General features: G+C 40.7%; 2 protein-coding genes across 2 annotated transcripts in view; one reads left to right on the top strand and one right to left on the bottom strand.

The window, feature by feature from the left end:
• LOC135219589 (stomatin-like protein 2, mitochondrial) overlaps window positions 1–23,925 on the bottom strand; it is a 187,012-nt gene that overhangs the window by 117,802 nt on the left and 45,285 nt on the right. The window lies entirely within an intron of this gene.
• Window positions 1–23,925, top strand: part of LOC135220276 (stomatin-like protein 2, mitochondrial) — a 50,822-nt gene that overhangs the window by 4,711 nt on the left and 22,186 nt on the right. The window contains exon 2 of the mRNA XM_064257535.1: window positions 20,940–21,067. Within this exon, the coding sequence (XP_064113605.1) occupies window positions 20,940–21,067 (128 nt within the window). The remainder of the gene's footprint in view (window positions 1–20,939; window positions 21,068–23,925) is intronic.

Raw genomic sequence — 23,925 nt, 5'->3', positions numbered from 1 at the left:
GAGGATTTCAGGTAGGAGGAGGCTGTTTCACTTTCGCCACCGGTGGAACTTCAGCAAGTGGGCTCAGAGCATTGTGTCAAAGGCCTGGGTTGGAGCTGGTTAGCGAGCCCACCCCCATCCAGACCTTTCCGCCAACTTCCTTCCAAGGAATTGACGGAGTATGCGGAGGATCTCCTCAGAAGGAGCTATAGCGAGAGTCAACAGGTAAAATTTTCAAGGTCGCTTGTTCAGCGTGCCAAAGAAAGGGCTCACAAAAAAGAAGGGTAATCTTAGACTTGTCCCGCTTAAACTTAGCCATTCGCTGCGACAAGTTCAAGATGCTCACGATCTCGCAGGTGCGGACCTTACTTCCCCGTGGGGCGCCGTCACCACCTCTATCGATCTTACAGACGCTTACTATCTATCCCTATTGCAAGACACTTCCGTCCGTATCTGGGCTTCAAGATAGGAGACCAGACATTCTCCTTCAAGGTAGTTCCTTTCGGGCTCAACGTAGCACCCAGGGTGTTCACGAAGCTGGCGGAAGTAGTAGTTCAACAACTAAGATCGGGGGAAGGGTTATGGTAGTAGCGTATCTCGACGATTGGTTGATCTGGGCTTCAACAGTCGAGGAATGCAACAGAGCAACACTGAAAGTGATTCAGTTCCTGGAATATCTAGGCTCAAGATAAACAGGACCAAGTCAAGACTCACTCCAGAGTCAAACTTTCAGTGGCTAGGCATTCAATGGAATCTATCCTCCCATACTCTGTCGATTCCATCAGCCAAGAGGAAAGAAATAGCGAAGTCAGTCAAGCAATTTCTGAGTCACAAACTTGCGTCAAGAAGAAACTCAGGAAAGGATCCTGGGTTCATCCAGTTTGCATCAGTGACAAACATCCTGATGAAAGCCAAACTGAAAGACCTAACCAGAATCTGGCGCTCACGAGCAAATGTCAGGTCCAGGGACAAATTATCCTCAGTCCCTCTGATTCTACGGAATCGACTCCGGCCGTGGGCGAAAGTCAAGAACTTATCGGTATCAGTGCCCTTCAGTTTCCTCCACCAGGAATTACCATCCACACAGACGCTTCATTAAGCTGGTTGGGGAGGATATTCCCAGTTCAAGAAAGTTCAAGGAACCTGGGTCACCTCAGTTCCGTCAGTTCCATATAAACGTTCTGGAAGCAATGGCAGTGTTCTTGACTCTGAAAAGGTTACGCCCGCCAAAGTACTCCCACATAAAGCTAGTCTTGGACAGCGCAGTGGTAGTACATTGTATAAACAGAGGAGGCTCCAAATCACGTCATCTAAATCATGTCATGGTAGCCATCTTCTCCCTGGCGGACAAGTTCAGTTGGCATCTCTCCTCCACCCACATAGCTGGAGTGAGAAACGTCATAGCAGATGCTCTATCCCGATCAGTACCTCTAGAGTCGGAATGGTCACTGGACAACAGTTCGTTCCAATGGATTCTTCAGAGAGTTCCAGGCCTACAAGTGGATCTCTTCGCATCTCAAGCGAACCACAAACTCCCATGTTATGTGGCCCCCAACCTGGACCCTCTGGCCTATGCCACGGACGCCTGGCTCTAGACTGGAACAACTGGGAGAAGATGTTATCTTTCCTCCAGTGAATCTTCTCATGAAGGTATTGAACAAACTCAGGACATTCAAGGGTCAAGTGGCTCTAGTAGCCCCAGACTGGCCGAAGAGCAATTGGTACCCTCTTATTCTGGAACTGGTCTTCGCCCTCTTCGGATTCCCAGTCCCAGGCTCTCCAGTCAGTACAAACGAAGACTGTGTTCGCTTCCTCAGGGATTACTCAAAACCCTAACTTTATGGATTTCATGAAGTTTGCAGCGAAAAGGGATGCGAATATTGACCCTCAAAATATTCTCTTCTTGGAATCCGATAAAAGAGATTCAACTTTGAGACAGTATGATGCTGCTGTCAAAAAGTTAGCCATCCTTCCTGAGAGAATCAGATATTAGGATCATGACAATCAATTCGGCTATATCCTTTTTCAGATCCTTATTTGAAAAAGGCTTAGCAGCTAGCACGATTACGACAAAACAAGTCAGCCTTGAAAAAGAATTTTCAATTTGGTTTCAACATAGACTTGACAGATTCCTACTTCTCGTCTATTCCAAGGCAACGTGTGCTAGACTTAGACCTTCTGTAAGGCCTACGTCGGTATCATGGTTCTTAAACGATGTTCTAAAAGCTGGCTTCAGAACTGATAATGACACATGCTCGTTTATTATGCTCTTAAGAAAAACTCTATTTTTATTAAGCTTGGCCTCAGGAGCTAGAATTTCAGAACTGTCGGCTTTATCCAGAGACCCGGATCATATTCAGTTCCTTCCCACAGGGGAAGTTCTACTTTCTCCGAACGTAGTTTTATAGCTAAAAATGAAGATCCTTTGATGAGGTGGGAACCATGGAAGGTACTACCCCTTCCACAAGATGTATCTCTTTGCCCAGTTTCAACCTTACGAGCCTTCTGTCTAGGACTCCTCATCCTCATCGGGTCCTCTCTTTAAGAGAGAAAAGGTGGTACTTATCTATTAAAGGCATCAGGCAACAAATCCTGTACTTCATTAAACAAGCCAATCCTGACTCTTTTCCAAAAGCACATGATGTCAGGGCAGTAGCCACCTCAATTAACTATTTCCAACATATGAACTTCGATGAGTTGAAAAAGTATACTGGATGGAAATCGCCGACAGTGTTCAAAACGTCATTACTTAAAGTCCTTGGAAGCTCTGAAATTTTCAGCAGTAGCAGCGGGTAACATAGTTTCCCCCGACTCTACCTAATCTTTAGTAGAAGATCCAGTCCTCCTTTCTACCTGCCTCACCCAACAGTTCGTCTATCCCTGCCTTGTTCATCTACGGTTACCTTGTGTCTTAGCTGCTTTTATGATGATGTGGTGGGTGTCCCTTATTTTTTTGCTAGGGGCACTCACAATTGATTGTGAATATTGACCTCTTGGATGTTCATCCCCATTATTTTTATGCTAGGGGATACATCTTATTTGTAATGGTTACGGGTTTTGTATATTAAGTTATATACATTCCTTTATATGTTATTATTGTTGAGTTTGTTTTGTTCAACTTATTATGTTAATTGCTCTGGATTTCTGATACATATCTTTCCACAGATACTATTTTGGTACAGATATACCATATTACCCCTGTATATATATAAATTACCTTAAGTTAAGGAAAATATTAGAATTAAGTTTATTTTATGCATATTCTAATTTGTATCATTGTGTATATGTATCTTTATTAGCAATTATATTCTTTTATTTTATTTTACCTTTTATTTGAGACCTATTTTTTGTTTTGTTGAATTTTCTTTACAATCTTGTGCTATTTCTCTGGTACGATTTCGCGCAGCGACACGAGCTGAGCCAGAAAAGGGATTTTGACGTAAGGAAAAATCTATTTCTGGGCGATTGGCTCGTGTCGCCAGCGAAATCCCGCCCTACCCATCCCATCGCCCAAGATTGTCTGCTAACTTCAGGATGGCCACCAGAGGCGCAGCAGTCGGCAGCATGGGATGGAGTAGTAGTAGTTGCTGCCCACTCTGTGGGTCGGCTCTCCTCTTGTGGGGATTTTGTAGTGGGAGATTTCTATTGGCATTCGGCTCGTGGTAGTGGTCTCACTCGCCATAGTGTTCATACGACACCCTCTTGGAGGGTGAGCGAGTCAGTTGTACTGACCTTTCTTTATTTATTTATTCTCTGGTATGTGTTAGTACATTTACCCTAGTAAATAATAGATTAAAGGATATTTCGCTGGCGACACGAGCCAATCGCCCAGAAATAGATTTTTCCTTACGTCAAAATCCCTTTTTTGCACCATTTTATATTAGCTGTTACATAAAGTTTTATATATGAAAATGTGCGCAATTTCATGTAGAATACAACAAAAAATAACCCATGGTTGTAGCTTTTATTAGTTTTGAAATATTTTCATATAAATAACGATGTGCCAAAATTTCAACCTTCGGTCAAATTTGACTCTACCGAAATGGTCAAAAACCACAATTGTAAGCTAAAACTCTTACATTCTAGTAATATTCAATCATATACCTTCATTTTGCAACAAATTGGAAGTCTCTAGTACAATATTTTGATTTATGGTGAATTTTTGGAAAAAAAACTTTTTCCTACGTCTGCGCGGTAACTGCCAAAAAAATCATAAATTTTTTTCGTCTACAACTAAAAACAACCCATGGTTGTAGCTTTTATCAGTTTTGAAATATTTTCATATAAATAATGATGTGCCAAAATTTTAACCTTTGGTCAACCTTGACTCGACCGAAATGGAAAAAAACGCAATTGTAAGCTAAAACTATTACATTCTAGTATTATTCAATCATTTACCTTTATTTTACAACAAATTGGAAGCCTCTAGCACAATATTTCGATTTATGGTGAATTTATGAAAAAACTTTTTCCTTACGTCTGCACGGTAACTCTTCCGAAAAAATTAGAAATTTTTTCGTCCAAAAGTGGTAATGTTTGCACCGTTTTATATTAGCCTTTACATAAAGTTTTATATATGAAAATATGCAAAATTCATGTAGAATACAACAAAAAACAACCCATGGTTGTAGCTTTTATCAGTTTTGAAATATTTTCATTTAAATAACGATAAATAGAAAAAATTCGACCTTCGGTCAACTTTAACTCAACCGAATTGGTAAAAAAACGCAATTGTAAGCTAAAATTATTACATTCTAGTAATATTCAATCATGTACCTTTATTTTGCAACTGTTTTGAAGTCTCTAGCACAATATTTTGATTTATGGTGAATTTATGAAAAAAACTTTTTCCTTACGTTCCTTACGTTCACGCGGTAACTCTTCCAAAAAAATCAGAACATTTTTCAACTAATTGTTGTAATGTTTGCACCTTTTTATATTAGCCGTTACATAAAGTTTTAATTAACTTGACCAAAATGGTTGAAAACTGCAATTGTAAGCCACAACACTTATGGCCTAGTAATATTCAATCAATTACCTTTATTTTGCAACAAACAGGAAGTCTAGGACAATATTTCGATTTATGGTGAATTTTTGAAAAACTTTTTTTTTTTTTTTTTTTTTTTACGTCAGAGCGTTACGAATTCCTGCATCATATTGTGAAAATATTTTCTCTGTGTTGCTGTGATCATTTTACAATATGTTATATACCAAAATCATCGCAATTTAGTGTACAGTACAACGAAAAAATAATTAACTCATTAGCTTTAACCGTTTTGCTCACAGCGCAATTTGTATACAATTATATATGAAATATTTTTTTTGTGCTGTCATATATTCTAATATTAATATATGATAATGATATTTTTTTTCATTTCTGATGGTTGCCTACCAAACTTCTGGCAATGATAAATAAGGAGCCAAAAATTAACTCTTAATGTTGAAAATTGAGCGTGCTGAGATTTTTTAAAATAAACTTTTTTCTGCTGTGTCTCCCGTATGCCGCTGGCATACGAAAGACACTTTAGGAAATCACAGGCTCGGCGATTAAGGGCTAAGAACAGCAAGAAAATGATAATACATACAACATCATTACGTATAGGTACTCGTTTAATGATGGGGTTCCATTCCAGCGACCACGTTGTTAAATGAATTATTCTCTTTATTTCGACTAATAGCGTTAATTTTCAGTCATATATTACACACAGAACTAGTTTCCGACATAGCCTATTACTTGGCAAAGTTCTGACAATGCTTTTTATCATTTTAGTACGCATATATTTTAACTTCATAATTTTATAACTTCCTAATGTATAATTTTCTTTAAAATAGTGTACTTTATTTAACACATTAGCCTATATTCTCGAGTTAGCCTACTAGTAAGTCAATACAGTCAGTCCCCAGTTATCGGCAGGGGTTCCATTCCCAAGTGGGTGCTGATAAGTGAAAACCGCCATTAACTGAAACTCGGAGATTTATGGCACCATAATGGCACTTGTGGCGCTGTTAACTGGTTATTGGCGCTATAAGCTCCATTATGGCACCTCTGTTAGTTATGTTATGGCGGCATAAGGCCTTATGGCGCTGATGACCAGAACTCAGCCTGTTATGGTGCCATAAATCGCCAATTTTATGGCGTTAGATGAGCTACAATTAACTGGATCGCTGATAACCAAGTCCACTGATAACTGGGGACTGCCTGTATAATACTAGGTTAATATAGTACTAAACTTTTCTCAGAATCTGCGCATTATTTATTAGTGACTTTCATATTCTAAATTTGGTATTTCATAATTATTGCTATTAGTTTCTTTGTCATTTATTTTTATTGTAGATGGTAGTAAGATGAAAAAAATAATGAATGAATTTCGGCGATCACAGAGCTTTTTAATGTCGACGTCAAAATGTAAACAAATCACAACACCATCTATTGAGGAAAGTGAACACTAAAATATTTGCTAATGGGATAAGCATTTTCTAGTATTAAAGATTTATGCTTGCTCTTCTTACCTGTAGTATCATCTGATCTCATGGGTGACATCAAATACATATGTAAACACACAGTTGTATAAAAAATTATCAAACTGTATCACATGTAAGTCTTTCAAGCATACTAAGAGTAAGGAATTCATGCATCCCAAATGTCTCATTGTTTTGATTAAAAGGATTGACTTGGTAGAGACTTCTCAAGTGGAATATTTGAAAAAATATATTTATTTTCAAGTTAACATAAAAAACATATTTGACTTTACACATTTTCTTTTCATTACTAAGAATTCACACATTTCATCACTAACAATTATTCTCACAAAAACAAAGAAGATATGGCGTAATTTTTGCTGTCATGAAGTTGTAAACAAACGTGGTGCCACCCGTTCTGCCACGCAACAAACTAATGGCAGCTGAATCAAGCTGAACCAGGGGAGTTCCTGGACCATAGAATGCCGGCTTTAAGAGGTCCAACTGTATAGCTTTTCTTTATAAAGTATATTAAAGCCTTGTTTATTGTTTTAGCCACAGATTTCATGGTTTTTAAACCTAGGCTAGGCTAGATTATTGGCACTGAATAGCCTCTCTCTTGGCCACCATTGGCAATGTTTGTTCTGATACGTATACAAACCCTCGGTCCTTTATCAATAGGAAGGTACTTAGCGGCAGCTGAACCGGTCGTAAGCTTCGAACAAGGGGGTTCGGTAGTTAACTACTTGTCCGGCAGTTGGCGGTCAGCCCGACTGCGAGGAGAGGAGTCACTTTGCTTTCGGCCGTGTTGGTGGTTAGACGTGTTGCTCGCCTCTCTGTCCGCCTCTCGTCGTATGCTTTGTTTTCTTCACTGCATGAAGGCTTTTCTCTTTCCCTCTTACTGTCTGTGTATGTGCAAGGCTAGACGTAAGTACGTGTTTGTTTTGTATATTCAATACGGTGAATTTTGTGAATTGCAATGGAATCTTGAGAGCCGGAGAGACCCCCTCGCCCCCCCATCATCCGCAGATTGTACCCTGGTGTGAGGGCCGAAAGTGTGGAGCCTTTTGGTCCTCTGTAGAGGTTGATCCTCACGAACTTTGTACTCGTTGTCGAGGAGCAGTGGGAGCGCTATGGGGGGAGGAAGAAGCCGCATAAGCCGGCCAAGGAGTCATCGGAGGGTTCTCCCGTTACTCCTTTGGTTACGGACATGTCTTCTTCTTTTCTCCCTCCATCGCAGCTCCCTCGTATGGCTCCTTCCCCTTTTTGGGGGGGGGGGGGGGGGGTGGGGGGGGGGGGGGGGGTATCTCGCTCCTTCTCCTCTCTCGATCAGTCGAGCGTGGAGGATGGGGCTAGGTACCCCGATGTCCAGTTGTATTCAGGATCGTCTGTTCGCTCGGGGTGGGATCTGTCCCCTCCGGGCAAGGAGAGACCCCCCCCCCCCCCCCTCTTACTAACCCGACTCTATTTCCTTCCTCAGACTTGCTTGCCATGGAGGACGATCTCGGCCGGGCCTGGTACTCGCTGGGGCTCCAAGGGACACCGAGTGTGCCGGGGCTTGCTGAGTCATCTATGAGAAGGGACCATGCCGGTAATGCACGGCCCGACCACCACGACAACCGCGACAGTGTCCACGCCTGGCTATGCTGCTCCACCTCACCTGGTATATACCCAGCACGTAGCCATGGTTACCCCGACAGCTGCTGTTCAGGCGCCACTGCCGGAGGTGAAGAGGTTTGCCTTGTTGCCGCCGCCTGGGTGTGCCGCTCTTGCTCCAGCCCCTGACTTCCGGTGTCCCAAGAGCTCTCCCCTGGACCTGCCTCCAGTAGAGAGGATGCTGCTGGTTCCTGCCCCGCCTCCTGTTCCTGAGTTTCCTCCCACTCCAGTTCCAGTACCAGTTCCTGCCGCCATTGTTCCTGCCCATGGTGTTGCTGCTCCCACCCCAGGTCCTTCCGGAGAGGTGCAGTTGGCCTCTGTTGCTTCAGCAACTGCCCCGGCTCCGTCCTGGATGGAAGACCTGACGGTGGTCCTGAGGAAGCTGACAAAGAAGAAGAAGAAGAGGAGAAGGAAGGTGTCGTCGTCGTCTGCCGCCGCTTCCCCTTCATCTTCTAAGAGCCGAAGAAGAAGGTAGCGTCCTCCCCCCCTAAGAAGGCTCGCCTTGAGACTTCTAAGGGTCCGTCCCACTCCAGTGGGATGGTTGGGACTTCCGCTGGTCCTCCTGTTCCTTCGGGAATGGGGCCCGTCTCTCCTTCTGCAAGGAAGAAGAAGACGGGGGCCGGAGGAGCGCCAGCTAACACCAGTACCTCCTTGTCTGGCGCCAGAGGTTCTGCTCGGCGCCGGGTACCGTCTCAGCCTTTCGCTCGCGAGAGGTACCGAGTGTACAGTCACTTGCGTGTGACCGTGCAGCCAAGACCCAGGCATCCAAATCCACTCGAGGCCAGGATCCAGGCACGGAGCGAAAGACTGGCGGGAGTCGCCTGACCAGCGATCGCTCTCGTGGCGATCCGCCGGTACCCAGGGTTGACGCGACGGTCCCAGACCGGCCGTGGGCTGAGGCAAGGAAGCGGTCCCCTCGGTCTCTTTCCAAGTGGCGTGACGCGTCGTGAGGACAGGGCTCACTCCCACCATGACAGAAGACTCTGCCGGTCCCCTGACTGCCGCTCCTACCGGGACTGGGCGGAGAGGGGGACCAGCAGCAGCTCTCCTGATGCTCGGGACCGTCGCGGCTGTTCTCGGTCCAGCCGCTCTCCCTGTGAGAACCGCTCGACCAGGCCTGCAGCTCGATCGCCACTGCAGGTTGGCGATCGCCTGCAGCCCCCCCAGCACACTGGTTCTGCCGGTGGGCGAGGGGGGAGCGTCAGGTCTACCTCTCCTATCCCTTCAACTTCCTCGGGCTATACCGGGAAGAGCGAGGCGACCAGGAGGGATCCCGCCATGACGCCCTACGAACCTGGCACGGTCCTAGGACCGACCAAATCGTACGCGCAAGGGGCAGGAGGAGACCATGAGGGGTCTGTTGCCATTCCTCCTGTGGAAAGAGGAGGGTCTCAGGAGGTGTTCTCGCTGGACGGGCTTGACAGTCCGTCTCCGCAGGACGTAGTCACTCCTGATATCCAGAGGTTGTTCGTGGAGGTTATTGCGCTGATCCATCAGCACACAACGACCCCGGGGAAGGATCGCCGCTCCCACCTTCCGAGCCTACATGGGTTTGGGGGGGAGTCGTTCTGGGGGACCCAAGAAGGAACCCAGGACGACGGTGGGTCTGCCGCGATCAGCCTTGGCCGACAGTGTGCTTAACCAGGTGGACGCTCTCTTTTCCGGACAGGAGGGTTTGCTTCGGTCCGGCAGGTCGACCAAGCTCCTTCCCCCACCTTTACCGCAACAGAGGCGCTTTTACGTGCCACCATCGGAGGACCCTCTGCCGCCCAAACAGGTTAACCCGGAATTAGCTAGGCTAACTCCGGGGGTGTCTCTGCAGCAGCTCCTGTTGGAGAACCTCTGGTTCTCACAGCAAGAGGCACTTGCCTTGGAATCTACTTACCGCTATGGCAGCATTCCAAGCAGTCTCATGGCTAGACCTGTGGTCCCTCACGGTGTCTATAGCCGCGGCCTCCTCTGGAAACATCACTCCTGAAGGGGACCCAGATGGCTAACCCATGGGGCAACCTGGTGCTTAGGCGTAGGGACGCTGTCCTCACTCGAGTCACCAGGGCGGCTGGGCGAGAGGGGGCCTTGGGTCTTCGCAACGGACCGGTGCGGAGTTCCTCCTCTCTCTTCTCTAGAGAGATGGTGGACGCTTCGGTGGAACAACGGCGCACTGACGAGAGTGACCGTTTAGTAGTCCACCAGGCAGTCTCGAAGGTGGCTGGGCAACTCGAACGACTGCAGCTAAGCCCAAGAGTTTAGCTAGCGCTTCCTCTGCGACTAAGACGATTGCTTCGTTGAAGCCGAGAGGAAAGACTCTGCCTTCGACTTCTTCGGTAAGGAGTGACCGTAACCAGCCCTCCTCCCAGGCCTCCTTTTCTTGAGGGGGAACTGGGAAGAAGAAGTTGAAGAGAGGAGGGAAACGCTAGGGACGGCGTTCCCCCTCACCTGCTGCCGGAAGTTGGGGGGTGCCTGGCGAGCCATTGGGCAACATGGCAGCGCTTCGGAGCGGAGACCTGGATAGAGAACGTCCTTCGGGAGAGATATTTACTACCCTTTGAGTCTCAGCCACCCCTCACCTCCAACCCGGTTCATCAGCCTACGCGTGTTCCCGGTTCGGCTAAGGACGTGGTGCTTCGGCAGGAAGTAGAAGCCATGCTGAGCAAACGTGCTGTGGAGATTGTATGGGATCAGTCGCCGGGCTTCTACAGTCGACTTTTCCTGGTGGAAAAGTCCTCGGGGGGGCTGGCGCCCGGTGATAGATCTCTCTCCCCTTGAAACCGATTCGTTCACCAGACTCGGTTCACGATGGAAACAGCACAGTCAGTGCTCGATTCCATCAGGGAGAACGACTTCATGCTTTCTGTGGATCTGAAGGATGTGTATTTCCAGATACCCATCCATCAATTCTCCAGGAAGTACCTCTGCTTCATCCTCGACGGGACGGTGTACCAATTCAGGGCACTTTGTTTCAGTCTCTCAGCTGCCCCACAGGTGTTCACGCGAGTGTTCACACTTGTGTGTCGGCTTGGGCCCACTCGGTAGGGATACGTCTTTCTGAAGGTATCTCGACAATCATTGTTTTGGCCCTGGCAAGCTCCCGCTCACAGTTGCTACAGGACAGAGATCGACTCCTCGAATTCTGACGCGATCTGGGGATCGTAGTGAATTACGAGAAGTCAGAATCTCGAGCACCCAAAGCAAGAGGATGAAGTACTTGGGCATGCTGATCGACACGGTAGCAGGGCGAGTCTTCCCTGCAGATTCGCGGATCAGTAGGTTCAGGGAGGCAGCAGGACGGTTCCTGTCCCTCCAGGAGCAGCCAGCTCAGCAGTGGCAGGTCGTGATCAGTCACCTGTCGTCTCTCGAGAAGCTAGTCCCTCACGGGCGTCTTCACCTGTGGTCTCTTCAGTGGAGACTAAATGAGTGTTGGTCACAAGCAAGAGACTCACCTTTCTTCCCTGTGTCACTCACAGAGGAGGTGAGGCAGGACCTAGTCTGGTGGCTGGACGACGTGAACCTCGCAAGAGGAGTGCCTCTTCGCACCACCCCCCACCCCCCCCCCCTCACCGGAGACAGAGTTGTGTTCTCAGACGCATCGACTGAGGGATGGGGCGCACACCTGGAGGAGTTGCTGGCTGCGGGTGTGTTGAACCATCATGACAGGCACCTTCACATCAACGTCCTGGAGCTCAAGGCGGCGTTCCTCGCTCTCCAAGAGTTCCAAGATCGTCTGGTGGGACACTCAGTGGTGTTGATGAGCGACTACACCACGGTAGTGGCATACGTCAACAAACGGGGGGCCTAGTGTCCCTCCCGTTGCATCAGTTGACATTGCAGGTGCACGAGTGGGCTGTGGCACACTCAGTAGAGCTGTCAGCCTGCTACATTCCAGCCGTCGGGATCAGGTGATAGGAACCGAGTGGTCCCTTCACCCAGACGTGGCGGAAAGGCTCTTCAACCTGTGGGGGCGTCCAGTTGTAGATCTGTTCGCCACCCGGCACAACAGAAAACTCCAGGTTTTCTATTTGGTTGTGCTGGACACATGGGCAGCTGCAGAGGATGCTCTTCAACACCCGTGGGACAATCTCTTCGTGCATGCCTTTCCCCCATGCTGTCTGACTCGCAAGGTGATCGGCAGGGCACTGATCACCCTGAATTTTCGGATGATCCTGGTGGCACCCAAATGGCCACAAGCCATTTGGTACCCGGACCTACTGGCTCTGCTCGCCGAAGCACCGAGAGAGATTCCTCCCTGGCTAGGTATACCCTCCCTTTGTTCTTACGACCAAGGGGAGGGGAACCAAGGATAGGACGAACACCAGTCTGTTCATAAGACTCAGATTACTCCACCAATAAGTGAGTCTTCCTATTGTTTAAAGGACCGAGGGGTTTGATATGCATTGGAACAAATAACAATTTGTCGAAAATTGTATTTTTCCTAACTATACAAACCTGAGGTCCTTTACACATAGTCCCACCTCATGCCACCCCTCACTCTGCATTTCCTGGGCCTAAAGCAAAGTGACTCCTCTCCTCGCAGTCGGGCTGACCGCCAACTGCCGGACAAGTAGTTAACTACCGAACCCCCTTGTTCGAAGCTTACGACCGGTTCAGCTGCCGCATACTAAGTACCCTTCCTATTGATTAAAAGGACCTCAGGTTTGTATAGTTATGAAAATACAATTTTCGACAAATTGGTTTTATTTTTATTTTCATTTTATTTTTTTCTCTCTCTCGCTCTCTTCAAGTTGTCTTCGTAGCTCCAAGTTGTCGTAAAATGAGTACATCGTTAAATGAGGAGTGCCTGTACTAGCTTCCAAACTGCTATGCCCCGGTTACACATTATGTGCCAGACATGACTTGTTATTTTAGTTTAACTGACAGAGTGTAAGGTAAAGAATTGGGGAAACTACTGTAGACACAACATTACATAAAATTTTAAGTCACCGAAAAATTTATTATGTATCGGTTTATTGTGCATTTAAAAAGCTTTCTTTTAAAAGAATAATGGTATTTCGTGTCTGCAAGCAATAAAGTGAGGTAATTATACCTAATTTTATGTTTTTTTAACATTTCTTAACCAAACATTGCACCTTTATAAATATAGCTCTTTAAGCATTTGGGAAACTAGAGCATTAAAATTCCCAGCTCTGAACATATTTTCCTTTCTCGAAGGCAAACTGGCATATCTTTTTATCCCGTCCCTTTCAACTGCAGAGGAATTATTGATGGCTAGGTAGTCTCTCTCTCTCTCTCTCTCTCTCTCTCTCTCTCTCTCTCTCTCTCTCTCTCTCTCGTCTCATCTCTCTCTCTCTCTCTCTCTCAACACTGACACAGATGAACTCTGTTCATTGTTACAAGATTAAAAAATTGTTAATTTGTTCCAAGGCTCGTGGCTTAAAGTGAAAAATTAAATAAAATAGAATAAACCATTTAAAAGATAATCTGGACACCCTATAAACTCCTATAAGCAAACCCATATTGTTGCTTATATATGTACAATAATTCATTGCTGGTCATCAATTTTTTTCTTTTTTTGCAAAACTGAGTAATGTGAGGACCTGGTTTCATAATTTATATTGGTTGCATTTAGCAATGCCTTCATGCACAAAATGTATGATTCCAGGTAGTACTGACACAACACTAAAATTGCTTTCTATTCAAATTTGCAATGGGGTTTGTAAAGCTGTGGGAAATAAAGAATTAATTAAAAACAATTGTATCATCTCATCTGTAGTGTAGTTATTATTTGTTTAGCCTCTATGGTTACCTTGACAGAATCCTCATTAAAAGCCACGTTATGCTTGGGGCCATGATGCGTGTTAGGCTGATAGATGCGATTGTGTGAGGAACATGTTGATAAGGATGCATAGGTCCCATGTTGTGCATATGTATGGCAAGTTTGATGTCTAGTCATAACTAATATGGTTCGCAAATTCTTTCCATGTTGCAATCAAGTATTTGTGGTAGAGATTAAGTTCCTTCTTATTTGCTCCACTGTGGTACTGCATAAAAACATCAGCATTTCTTGCAACAGACAATTTGACTGTAGTGTTGAACAGACCATTCCTAACTGTTCAGTACTATTTAATATTGCAAGAAGCAGAAAGTATTAGTCCTTTAACCCTTAAACGCCGGAGCAGTAAATAAAAAAATGACTCCCGTATGCCGGAGGGGTTTGGAAGTGAGCGCGTAAGCGGAAAAAATATTTTTTTCAAAAAATCACAGCGCGCTTAGTTTTCAAGATTAAGAGTTCATTTTTGGCTCCTTTTTTTGTCATTGCTTGAAGTTTAGTATGCAAACCATCAGAAATGAAAAAGTTATCATTAGGTCATATATAAATAACTGCGATATATGATAGCGCAAAAAACGAAATTTCATATATAATTGTATTCAAATCGCGCTGTGCGCAAAACGGTTGAAGGTAACAAGTTACTTTTTTTTTTCGTTGTAATGTGCACTAAATTGCGATCATTTTGATATATAACACATTGTAAAACGATAAAAGCAACACAGAGAAAATATTATCACAAAATAATGCATGAATTCGTAAACGCGCTTACGTAAACACATATTTTTTCAAAAATTCACCATAAATCTAAATATTGTCTAGAGACTTCCAATATGTTTCAGAATGAAGACAAATGATTGAATATTACTATACTGTAAGAATATTAGCTTACAAATGCAGTTTTCGGCCATATCTGACGAGCTAAAGTTGACCGAATGTCGAATTTTTTATATAATATTAATTTTTTATATGCAATTATTTCGGAAATAAGAAAAGCTACAAAACTTTCAAATATTTTTCGTTTTATTCTACATGAAAATTGCGCACATTTTCATATATAAAACTCTATGAAATGCCTAATATGAAACGGAGCAAATATTCCGAGAATGGGACTTACGCATTTCGGAGATTTGTGGCGGAGAATCCGAGCGCGGAGGGAAGGAAAGTTTTTTAAAAAATTCACCATAAATTTAAATATTGTGCTAGAGACTTCGAATTTGTTTCACGATGAAGATAAATGACTGAATATTACTAGACTGTAAGAGTTTTATCTTACAATTGCGATTTTTCGGCCATTCCCTTTTCGGTAGAGTCAAATTTGACCGAACGTGGTTTTTTTTCTATTTATCGTGATTTATATGCAAATATTTCGAAAATGAGAATAGCTACAACCTTCAACTATTTATTGTTGTATTATACATGAAATTGCGCACATTTTCATATATAAAACGTTATGTAACGGCTAATTTAAAATGGTGCAAACATTACCACAATCGCACGTATGATTTTTTCGGAAGAGTTACCGCGCGGACGTAAAGAAAATGTTATTTTTTTCATAAATTCACCATAAATCGAAATATTGTGCTAGAGACTTCCAATTTGTTGCAAAATGAAGGTAAATGCTGAATATTACTAGAATATAGGCGTTTTAGCTTACAATTGCGTTTTTCAGACCAGTTTCGGTAGAGTCAAAATTGACCGAAGGTTGAAAATTTGTCACTTATCATTTTTTATATGAAAATATTTCAAAATTGATAAAAGCTACAAACCATGGGTTGTTTTTAGTTGTATTGTGCATGAAATTGCGCACATTTTCATATATAAAACTTTATGTAACGGCTAATTTAAAAATGGTGCAAACATTACCACAATCGCCATGTATGATTATTTTCGGAAGAGTTGTTACCGCGCGGACGTAAGGAAAAAGTTTTTTTCATAAATTCACCATAAATCGAAATATTGTGCTAGACACTTCCAATTAGTTGCAAAATTAAGATAAATGATTGAATATTACTAAAATATAAGAGTTTTAGCTTACAATTGCGTTTTTCCGCCACCATTTCTGGTAGAGTCAAAGTTGACCGAAGGTTGAAATTTTGGCACTTATCGTTATTTATATGAAAATATCTTAAAACTGATAAAAGCTACAATCCATGAGTATTTTTTTGTTGTATTCTACATACAAATGCGCACATTTTCATATATAATACTCTATGTAACGGCTAATTTAAAATGGTACAAAAATTATGTCAAAGTGACGAAATAATTTCAGAGATGTGTCACAGATACTTTTTAGTGCGGCAAGAAAGAAATTCGCGCTTGCGCGCCTGCGTAACGATTGTAAAACAAAAACAACACCTTGATCCGTGAACTCCCAGCATCCCCCCCAAGGCGCGTGATTCCAGAGTTTTCGGCTGGTAGGCCTAAAAGAAAAAAATTTTTTTCCATCCGCGAATTTTTAAAAAAACTTTGTAGTCGACGTAAATACGTCCAGTCGGCACCGAGAGACAAAAAATGTCGACGTAAAATACGTCCAGTCGGCGTTTAAGTTAAGGGGGCCGGCCGGAACCCCTATATATGGTGGTATAGGGCGAAAAATGCAGTCATGAAAAAATTCATGGAGCTTCATATGGCAATTGAGAATATGTATACGAAATATTTCATCAAAATTCCTCTTACTTTCGTAGTTACAGGGTAATTAGTAACATCTCAATAAGCCTAAAACATTCATCCGTACAAGAAAATGCAATATTTCTTCTGTTATTGTAAATTTTGATAATTATTGGCAAAGAAATTGTGAGAAATGGCATCTGTAGAGATTCCATGGGTCGTAGAAGCGAGTATCTGGTTCAATCATGAATCAGTTGGACCATAGACTTCAAGTAGATTACACGTTCGAGTTTCACCTCGTGACATTCGCTTGCTTTTATGTATGTTTATGTATGTTTCGGCAAGAAGTTCATCATGCCAACGAGGAAAAGACAAGGAAAACATCTCGCTAACATACAGATGAAGAAAAATCGCTCAAGTATTATTACAGAATATCATAATATACGTGTAGTTAGTGAAGAGAGATGGGAGGGTTGCCTAGTAACGCCCCCTTCATGCCTGACAGCACACGTCACACTGTGCCCAAGGCTACAGCTTTGAGCAAAGAGATCTTCATTTATGATAAATAACATAGTTTTGTTTTTAATACCCAAAATTGAATATGAAAAATTCATAATATTCATGATTTATTAAATTGTCTTTGTAAAAAGAGAGTACACCTTCGAGTTTCACCTTTGACATTCTCTTGCATTTACGTTTGTTTATCTAAGCCGAGTTAGTGAAGGGGAGAGAGGGGGTTACGTAGGAAGGAGTGCCCCATCTTGCCTCAAGCAGTGCCCCAGGCTACGATATATGAGCAAAGGGATCATCATTTATAATAAATTATGATAAATAAAATAGTTTTGTTTTATTAATACACAAAAAAGAAATATACATTCATAATAATCATTATTTATTAACATTGTCTTTATAGAAATACAAAGGAAAACTTTGAACGCCCGTATCTCAAAACTATACTTATTGACCTTCAAAATCTATCTCCTCACTTAGTTTTAAAGCTATAACATTGGAATTTGGTATATAACTCAGAAAGACATTATAGAACAATCAAATAGAGCCCTTTTTTCCAATTTTTGTTTCGTCTTTTTTTTATAAATTTTTTTCTCATGATTTATAGGGTTTATTTTTTTACCATATTGAAAAATTCATATCTAGCCAAAAAATGACTTTTAGAAAAAAAACTCTCCATTTTGATTGGAGGTCGACATCAGGTCTATATATGGTAGTAATCCCAGGTCTTAATATTAGATATCAAGGAGGAGATAGAAAATTTGAAAATGGTTATTTCGGGATAAATTGCCCTGGCGTCACAAAACCAAAGGTCAGAGGCGAAAATCATATGCGGTTTGGAGATGTCCCATGTCACCTTATTAAGTGGTATGAATGTCAAAGTCCTGTTGTTATAAAACGGCATTAGCCGGCCGGCCCCCTTAAAGTTTGCCATGGTTGAGGTAGATGGCATTGATATGATTTATCTCTGATATTGAGACCTTTTGTTATCATAAAGGCATTGTACTTCAGGAAGCCATTATTGGTATAAAATGTTGACTCAATCATGGATTATGGCTCAAAAGATAGGTCAAATGTTCTGTCATGTGGTGATCCTCCAAATAAAATTGGATATGTTTACCTCTTGGTAGCTTTTAGGGTGGTAGGGTTTGGCATGATGATGTTATTGTTGCTAGCAATGTTAACTGCTTCAAAGACTTGCTAATTTGGTTTATTTGTAGACTTATTTGGGCAAGCTTGATCCTTTGCAAGTAGCTGTTATAGGAACAATGGTGTCATGTTCATCACCCCCTCATGAGTCAAGCTGTTTCCTGAGGGCTTAGACTTCTGTTAGTGGTTTATAAATGCCTGTTGATAACCTTTCATTCAAAGATGTTTTGATCTGAAGGTCCTGTAAGATTTGCTCAAGGTTCTGTGTAGTAGTCATTCCAAACTTTGTGCCTTTAGATGTTGACATTTGTCTTAATATCTCCTACCCCATATCTTTGGTGGCATAAACACTGGAAAAGTAGTAATGCATATTCCATCCTTATGTGCAATTCCACAGTTCTCAGAGGTTTTAAACAGTGATTATCCTTTTAAGGGCTGTGTTTGGTGTTATCATCATTCCTCCATTAACAATATTAGAAAGGGAACAACAATACTCTTACCTATGGAAATTCAGACAATTGTCAGGTCTATTTCTGCTTGAATCACAGCAGTCTTCACCTGCATGCTGTATAAATAGTTGCTTAAGCATGTAACATTTATTAAGCAGTTACCTCTAAGATTATAAGAGATAAGAACAATGGATGCACGACGAATGCTCTTTCTCATCCCTTTTTGGTTGACTTTATCTCTGCAGGTGCAGTGGTAAGGTCCTTTATGAGGAATTTTCCCTTCTATTTCTTACTGCATATTTGTTCATCATGTAATTCCAGTGTTGATTTTTTGAGTTCCTTGCTGAAGGATACACTAGCATATTGTATATGTTTAGTTTCTTTTTTAACATTATCATCGTTAAATTTTAAAATGTTTTCGTGTTGGGATTTGGAAAAGTTTAATTATTGTTTAACCCTTAAACGCCGAGCCGCTATTTACCAAAGTGTCTCTTGTATGCCAGCGGCGTTCAGGAGTTAGCCCCGAAGCGGAATTTTTTTTTTTTTTTAAATCACAGCACGCTTAGTTTTCAACATTAAGAGTTCATTTTTGGCTTCTTTTTTTGTCATTGCCTGATATTTAGTATGCAACCATCAGAAATGAAAAAAATATCATTTATCATATATAAATATTAGAATATATGACAGCGCGAGAACAAAATTTCATATGTAATTGAATACAAATTGCGCTGTGAGCAAAATGGTAAAAGTTAATGAGTTAATTTTTTGTTGTTGTATTACACACTAAATTGCAATGATTTTGGTATGTAACAAATTGTAAAACGATCAAAGCAACACAGAAAAAATAGTATCACAAAATGATGCATGAATTCGTAATGCGCGGACGTAAAAAAAAGTTTGTTTAAAAAATTCACCATAAATCGAAATATTGTGGTGGAGACTTCCTGTTTGTTGCAGAATGAAGGTAATTGATTGAATATTACTAGACTGTAAGTGTTGTAGCTTACAATTGCAGATTTTGACCTTTTCGGTCAAGTTAAAGTTGACTGAAGGTCGAAATTTTTCTTTTTATCGTGATTATATGAAAATATTTCAAAACTGATAAAAGCTACAACCATGAGTTATTTTTAGTTGTATTCTGCATAAAATTGCACACATTTTCATATATAAAAACTTTATGTAACGGCTAATAGAAAATGGCGCAAACATTACGACAAACTGATGAAAGAATTTCCGAGATTTTCGGCAGAGTTACTGCGCGCGGACGTAAGGAAAAAGTGTTTTTCAAAAATTCACCATATATCGAAATATTGTGCTAGAGTTTTCCAGATTGTTGCAAAATGAAGGTAAATGATTGAATATTACTAGAATGTAAGAATTTTAGCCTACAATTGCGTTTTTTGACCATTTCGGTTGAGTCAAAGTTGACCAATGGTAGAAATTTTGGCACTTATCATGATTTATATGAAAATATTTCAAAACTGATAAAAGCTACAACCATGAGTTATTTATTGTTGTATTCTACATGAAATTGCACATATTTTCATATATAAAACTTTATGTAACGGCTAATATAAAACAGTGCAAACATTACGAGAAACTGATCAAAGAATTTCTGAGATTTTCGGCAGTTACTGTGTGGATGTAAGGAAAAAGTTTTTTTTTTAATTCACCATAAATCAAAATATTGTGCTAGAGACCTTCAATTTGTTGTAAAATGAAGGTAAATGATTGAATATTGCTAGAATATAAAAGTTTTAGCTTAAAATTGCGTTTTTCAACCATTTCGGTAGAGTCAAAGTTGACTGAAGGTTGAAATTTTGGCACTTATCGTTATTTATGTGGAAATATTTGAAAACTGATAAAAGCTGCAACCTTGGGTTGTTTATTGTTGTATTCTACATGAAATTGCGCATATTGTCATATATAAAACTCTATGTAACGGCTAATATTAAATGGTGCAAAAATTACGACAACGTGACGAAAGAATTTCTGAGATGTGTCGCTGATGCTTTTTAGTGTGAGAAGAAAGAAATTTGCACTTGCGCGCCTGGATAACGCTTGTAAACAAAACAACAGCTTGATCCGTGAACTCCCAGCATCCCTCATGGCGCGTGATTTAAAATTTTTTGCAAACTATTTTTCCGCAAATATTTAAAAAACTTTTTGTAGTCGACGTATTGTACGTCAATTTAGCACCTGACAGACAATTTTAGTCGACGTCCAGTCACGGTTTAAGGGTTAATCATCAAAAGTATTGCTTTCAACTAGTGGTTAATATTTGTCAGTGATAATTTTTACATTTTCAGTTTGAGGTATGCTGATTTTTTTCTTTCATTTTTCAGATCAGAGCTTGGCAAAATCTCATTAGATTATGTTTTCCGCGAAAGAGAAAACCTTAACATGAATATAGTTGAAGTAATTAACAAGGCCTCTGAGGCTTGGGGTATTACATGTCTTCGTTATGAGATACGTGAGTATTAGCTATGTGTAGTTTCTTTAAAAAAATCACTTTTAAACTTTTAATGGGTTAATGAATTATGAGTTTTGACTTTAAGATTTCAATTTATAGTAATCTTATAAATTGTAACGATAATCTTGTATTGTCACATTTATGGAATCAAACCAAGAATTTTGTTCCTACACGATATACAAACCCTCGGTCCTTTACATAAGGAATTACTCTCAGTGTAGGCTGGAATTATGGCTGTTAAATCCTTGAACAAGGTGGTTAGGCAGTAACTACCATCTGGTAGGTGGGTGGGCCCCCCTATCCAGATGTAAACACTCCACTTTGCTTTCGGCTGTCTTTCGATGAAGACGTATGTTTGTGAGAGCTTGCTGACTAGCTCTTGATTACAGTTTTCCTGGTGGGATCTTTTTTGTTTTGAATTAATATGTATATACGGTATTTGATATTAACCCTCTTACGCCGAAGCCCTAAAAATCAAAACCTCTCCTGTATGCCGGCGCCGGTTTGGAGTGAGCGCGGAACCGGAAAAAATAATTTTTTCAAAAAATCACAGCGCGCTTAGTTTTGAAGATTAAGAGTTCATTTTTAGCTCATTTTTTTTTCATTGCCTGAAGTTTAGTATGCAATCATCAGAAATGAAAAATAATATCATTATCATATGTAAATAATGCGATATATGGTAACGAAAAAAAAAAATTCATAGATAATTGTATTCAAATCACGCTGTGCAAAAAACGGTCAAAGCTAACGAGTTACATTTTTTTTCGTTGTATTGTACACTAAATTGCAATCCTTTTGATATATAATACATAGTAAAACAATAAAAGCAACACCGGAAAAATATTATCACAAAATGATGTACGAATTCGTAACGCACGGACGTAAAAAAATGTTATTTTCAAAAATTCACCGTAATTCTAAATAATGTTCTAGAGACTTCCAATTTGTTTCGAAATTAAGACAAATGATTGAATATTACGATACTGTAAGAGTTTTAGATTAGAATTGCAGATTTCGACCATTTCGGACGAGTTAAATTTGACCGAATGTCGAAATTTTAATATATATATTTTTTTATATGCACATATTTCAAAGATGGGAAAAGCTACAACCTTCAATTATTTTTTATTGTATTTTTCATGAAATTGCGCACATTTTGATATATGAAAAACTATAAAAAGGCTAATATGAAAAGGAGCAAATATTAGGAAAATGCGATGTACGTATTTCGGAGACTTGCGGCCGCGAATCGGCGCGCGGAGTGAAGGTAAATATATTTTTCAAAAATTCACCATAAATCACAATATTGTTTTAGAGACTTCAAATTTGTTTCAAAATGAAGAAAAAATGACGGAATATTTACTAGGTCCGTAAGAGTTTTAGCTTACAATTGCGTTTTTCAACTATTTCGGTAGAGTCAAATTTGACCGAACGTGGTTTTTTTTCTATTTTATCTTGATTTATATCAAATATTTTAAAAAAAGAGAAAAGCTACAACCTTCAATCATTTTTAGTTGTATTCTACATGAAATTGCGCACATTTTCATATATAAAACTTTATGTAACAGCTAATTTTAAATGGTGCAAACATTTCGACAATCGCACAAAAAAATTCTGATTTTTTCGGAAGAGTTACCGCGCGAACGTAATGTTTTTTTTCATAAATTCACCATAAATCGAAATATTGTGCTAGAGACTTTCAAGTCGTTGCAAAATGAAGGTAAATGATTGAATATTACTAGAATATAAGAGTTTTAGCTTACAATTGCGTTTTTCGACCATTTCGGTAGAGTCAAAGTTGACCGAAAGTTGAAATTTTTGCACTTAACGTTATTTATATGAAAATATTTCAAAACTGATAAAAGCTACAACCATGGGTTGTTTTTTGTTGTATTGTGCATGAAATTGCGCACATTTCCATATATAAAACTTTATGTAACGGCAAATTTAAAAGGGTGCAAACATGAGGACAATCACACGAAAAAATTTATCGGAAGAGTTATCGCACGAACGTAAGGAAAAAGTTTTTTCATAAATTCACCATAAATCGAAATATTGTGCTAGAGACGTGCAATTTGTTGCAAAATGAAGGCAAATGATTGAATATTACTATAATATAAGAATTTTAGCTTACAATTGCATTTCTTGACCATTTCTGTAGAGTCAAAGTTGACCGAAGGTTGAAATTTTTGCACTTATTGTTATTTATATGAAAATATTTCAAAATTGATAAAAGCTACAATCATGAGTATTTTTTTGTTGTATTTTACATGAAATTGCACACATTTTCATATATAATACTTCATGTAAAGGATAATTTAAAATGGTGCAAAAATTATGTCAAAGTGACGAAATAATTTCCGAGATGTCACTGATACTTTTTAGTGCGATAAGAAAGAAATTCGCGCTTGCGCGCCTGCGTAGCGATTGTAAACAAAACAACGCCTTGATCCGTGAACTCCCAGCATCCCCCAAGGCGCGTGATACAAAAGTTTTCGGCTGGTAGGCCTATAAGTATTTTTCCGCAAATTTTTAAAAAACTTTTTTGAGCCGACGTATGATACGTCCAATCGGCATACGGGAGACATTTTGACTCGACGTTTAATACATCCAATCGGCGTAAGAGGGTTAATAATTAATTGACTTTAATAAATAATATCCAAACCCACTTTTTGTGATAGCCTTGATAACCGCTTTTCTACTTTGTGTTAAGGATCGGTGGTGAGAGTGCGTCAACATCATTATTAAATAACATTTTCACCCTTTAACGTCAGGACAAGACATGTATTCATCTGAAATTTACGCTTATGTTTTGGAAATACCGAGGGGAACTTCGGAGGTTTGTCCTTTGTTTTCTC

The sequence above is a fragment of the Macrobrachium nipponense genome, chromosome 1, assembly GCF_015104395.2.
Source record: "Macrobrachium nipponense isolate FS-2020 chromosome 1, ASM1510439v2, whole genome shotgun sequence".
Taxonomy (NCBI): Eukaryota; Metazoa; Arthropoda; class Malacostraca; order Decapoda; family Palaemonidae; genus Macrobrachium; species Macrobrachium nipponense.
The sequence above is the reverse complement of the archived record's forward strand: the minus strand, read 5'-3'. Positions and strand labels throughout refer to the sequence as shown.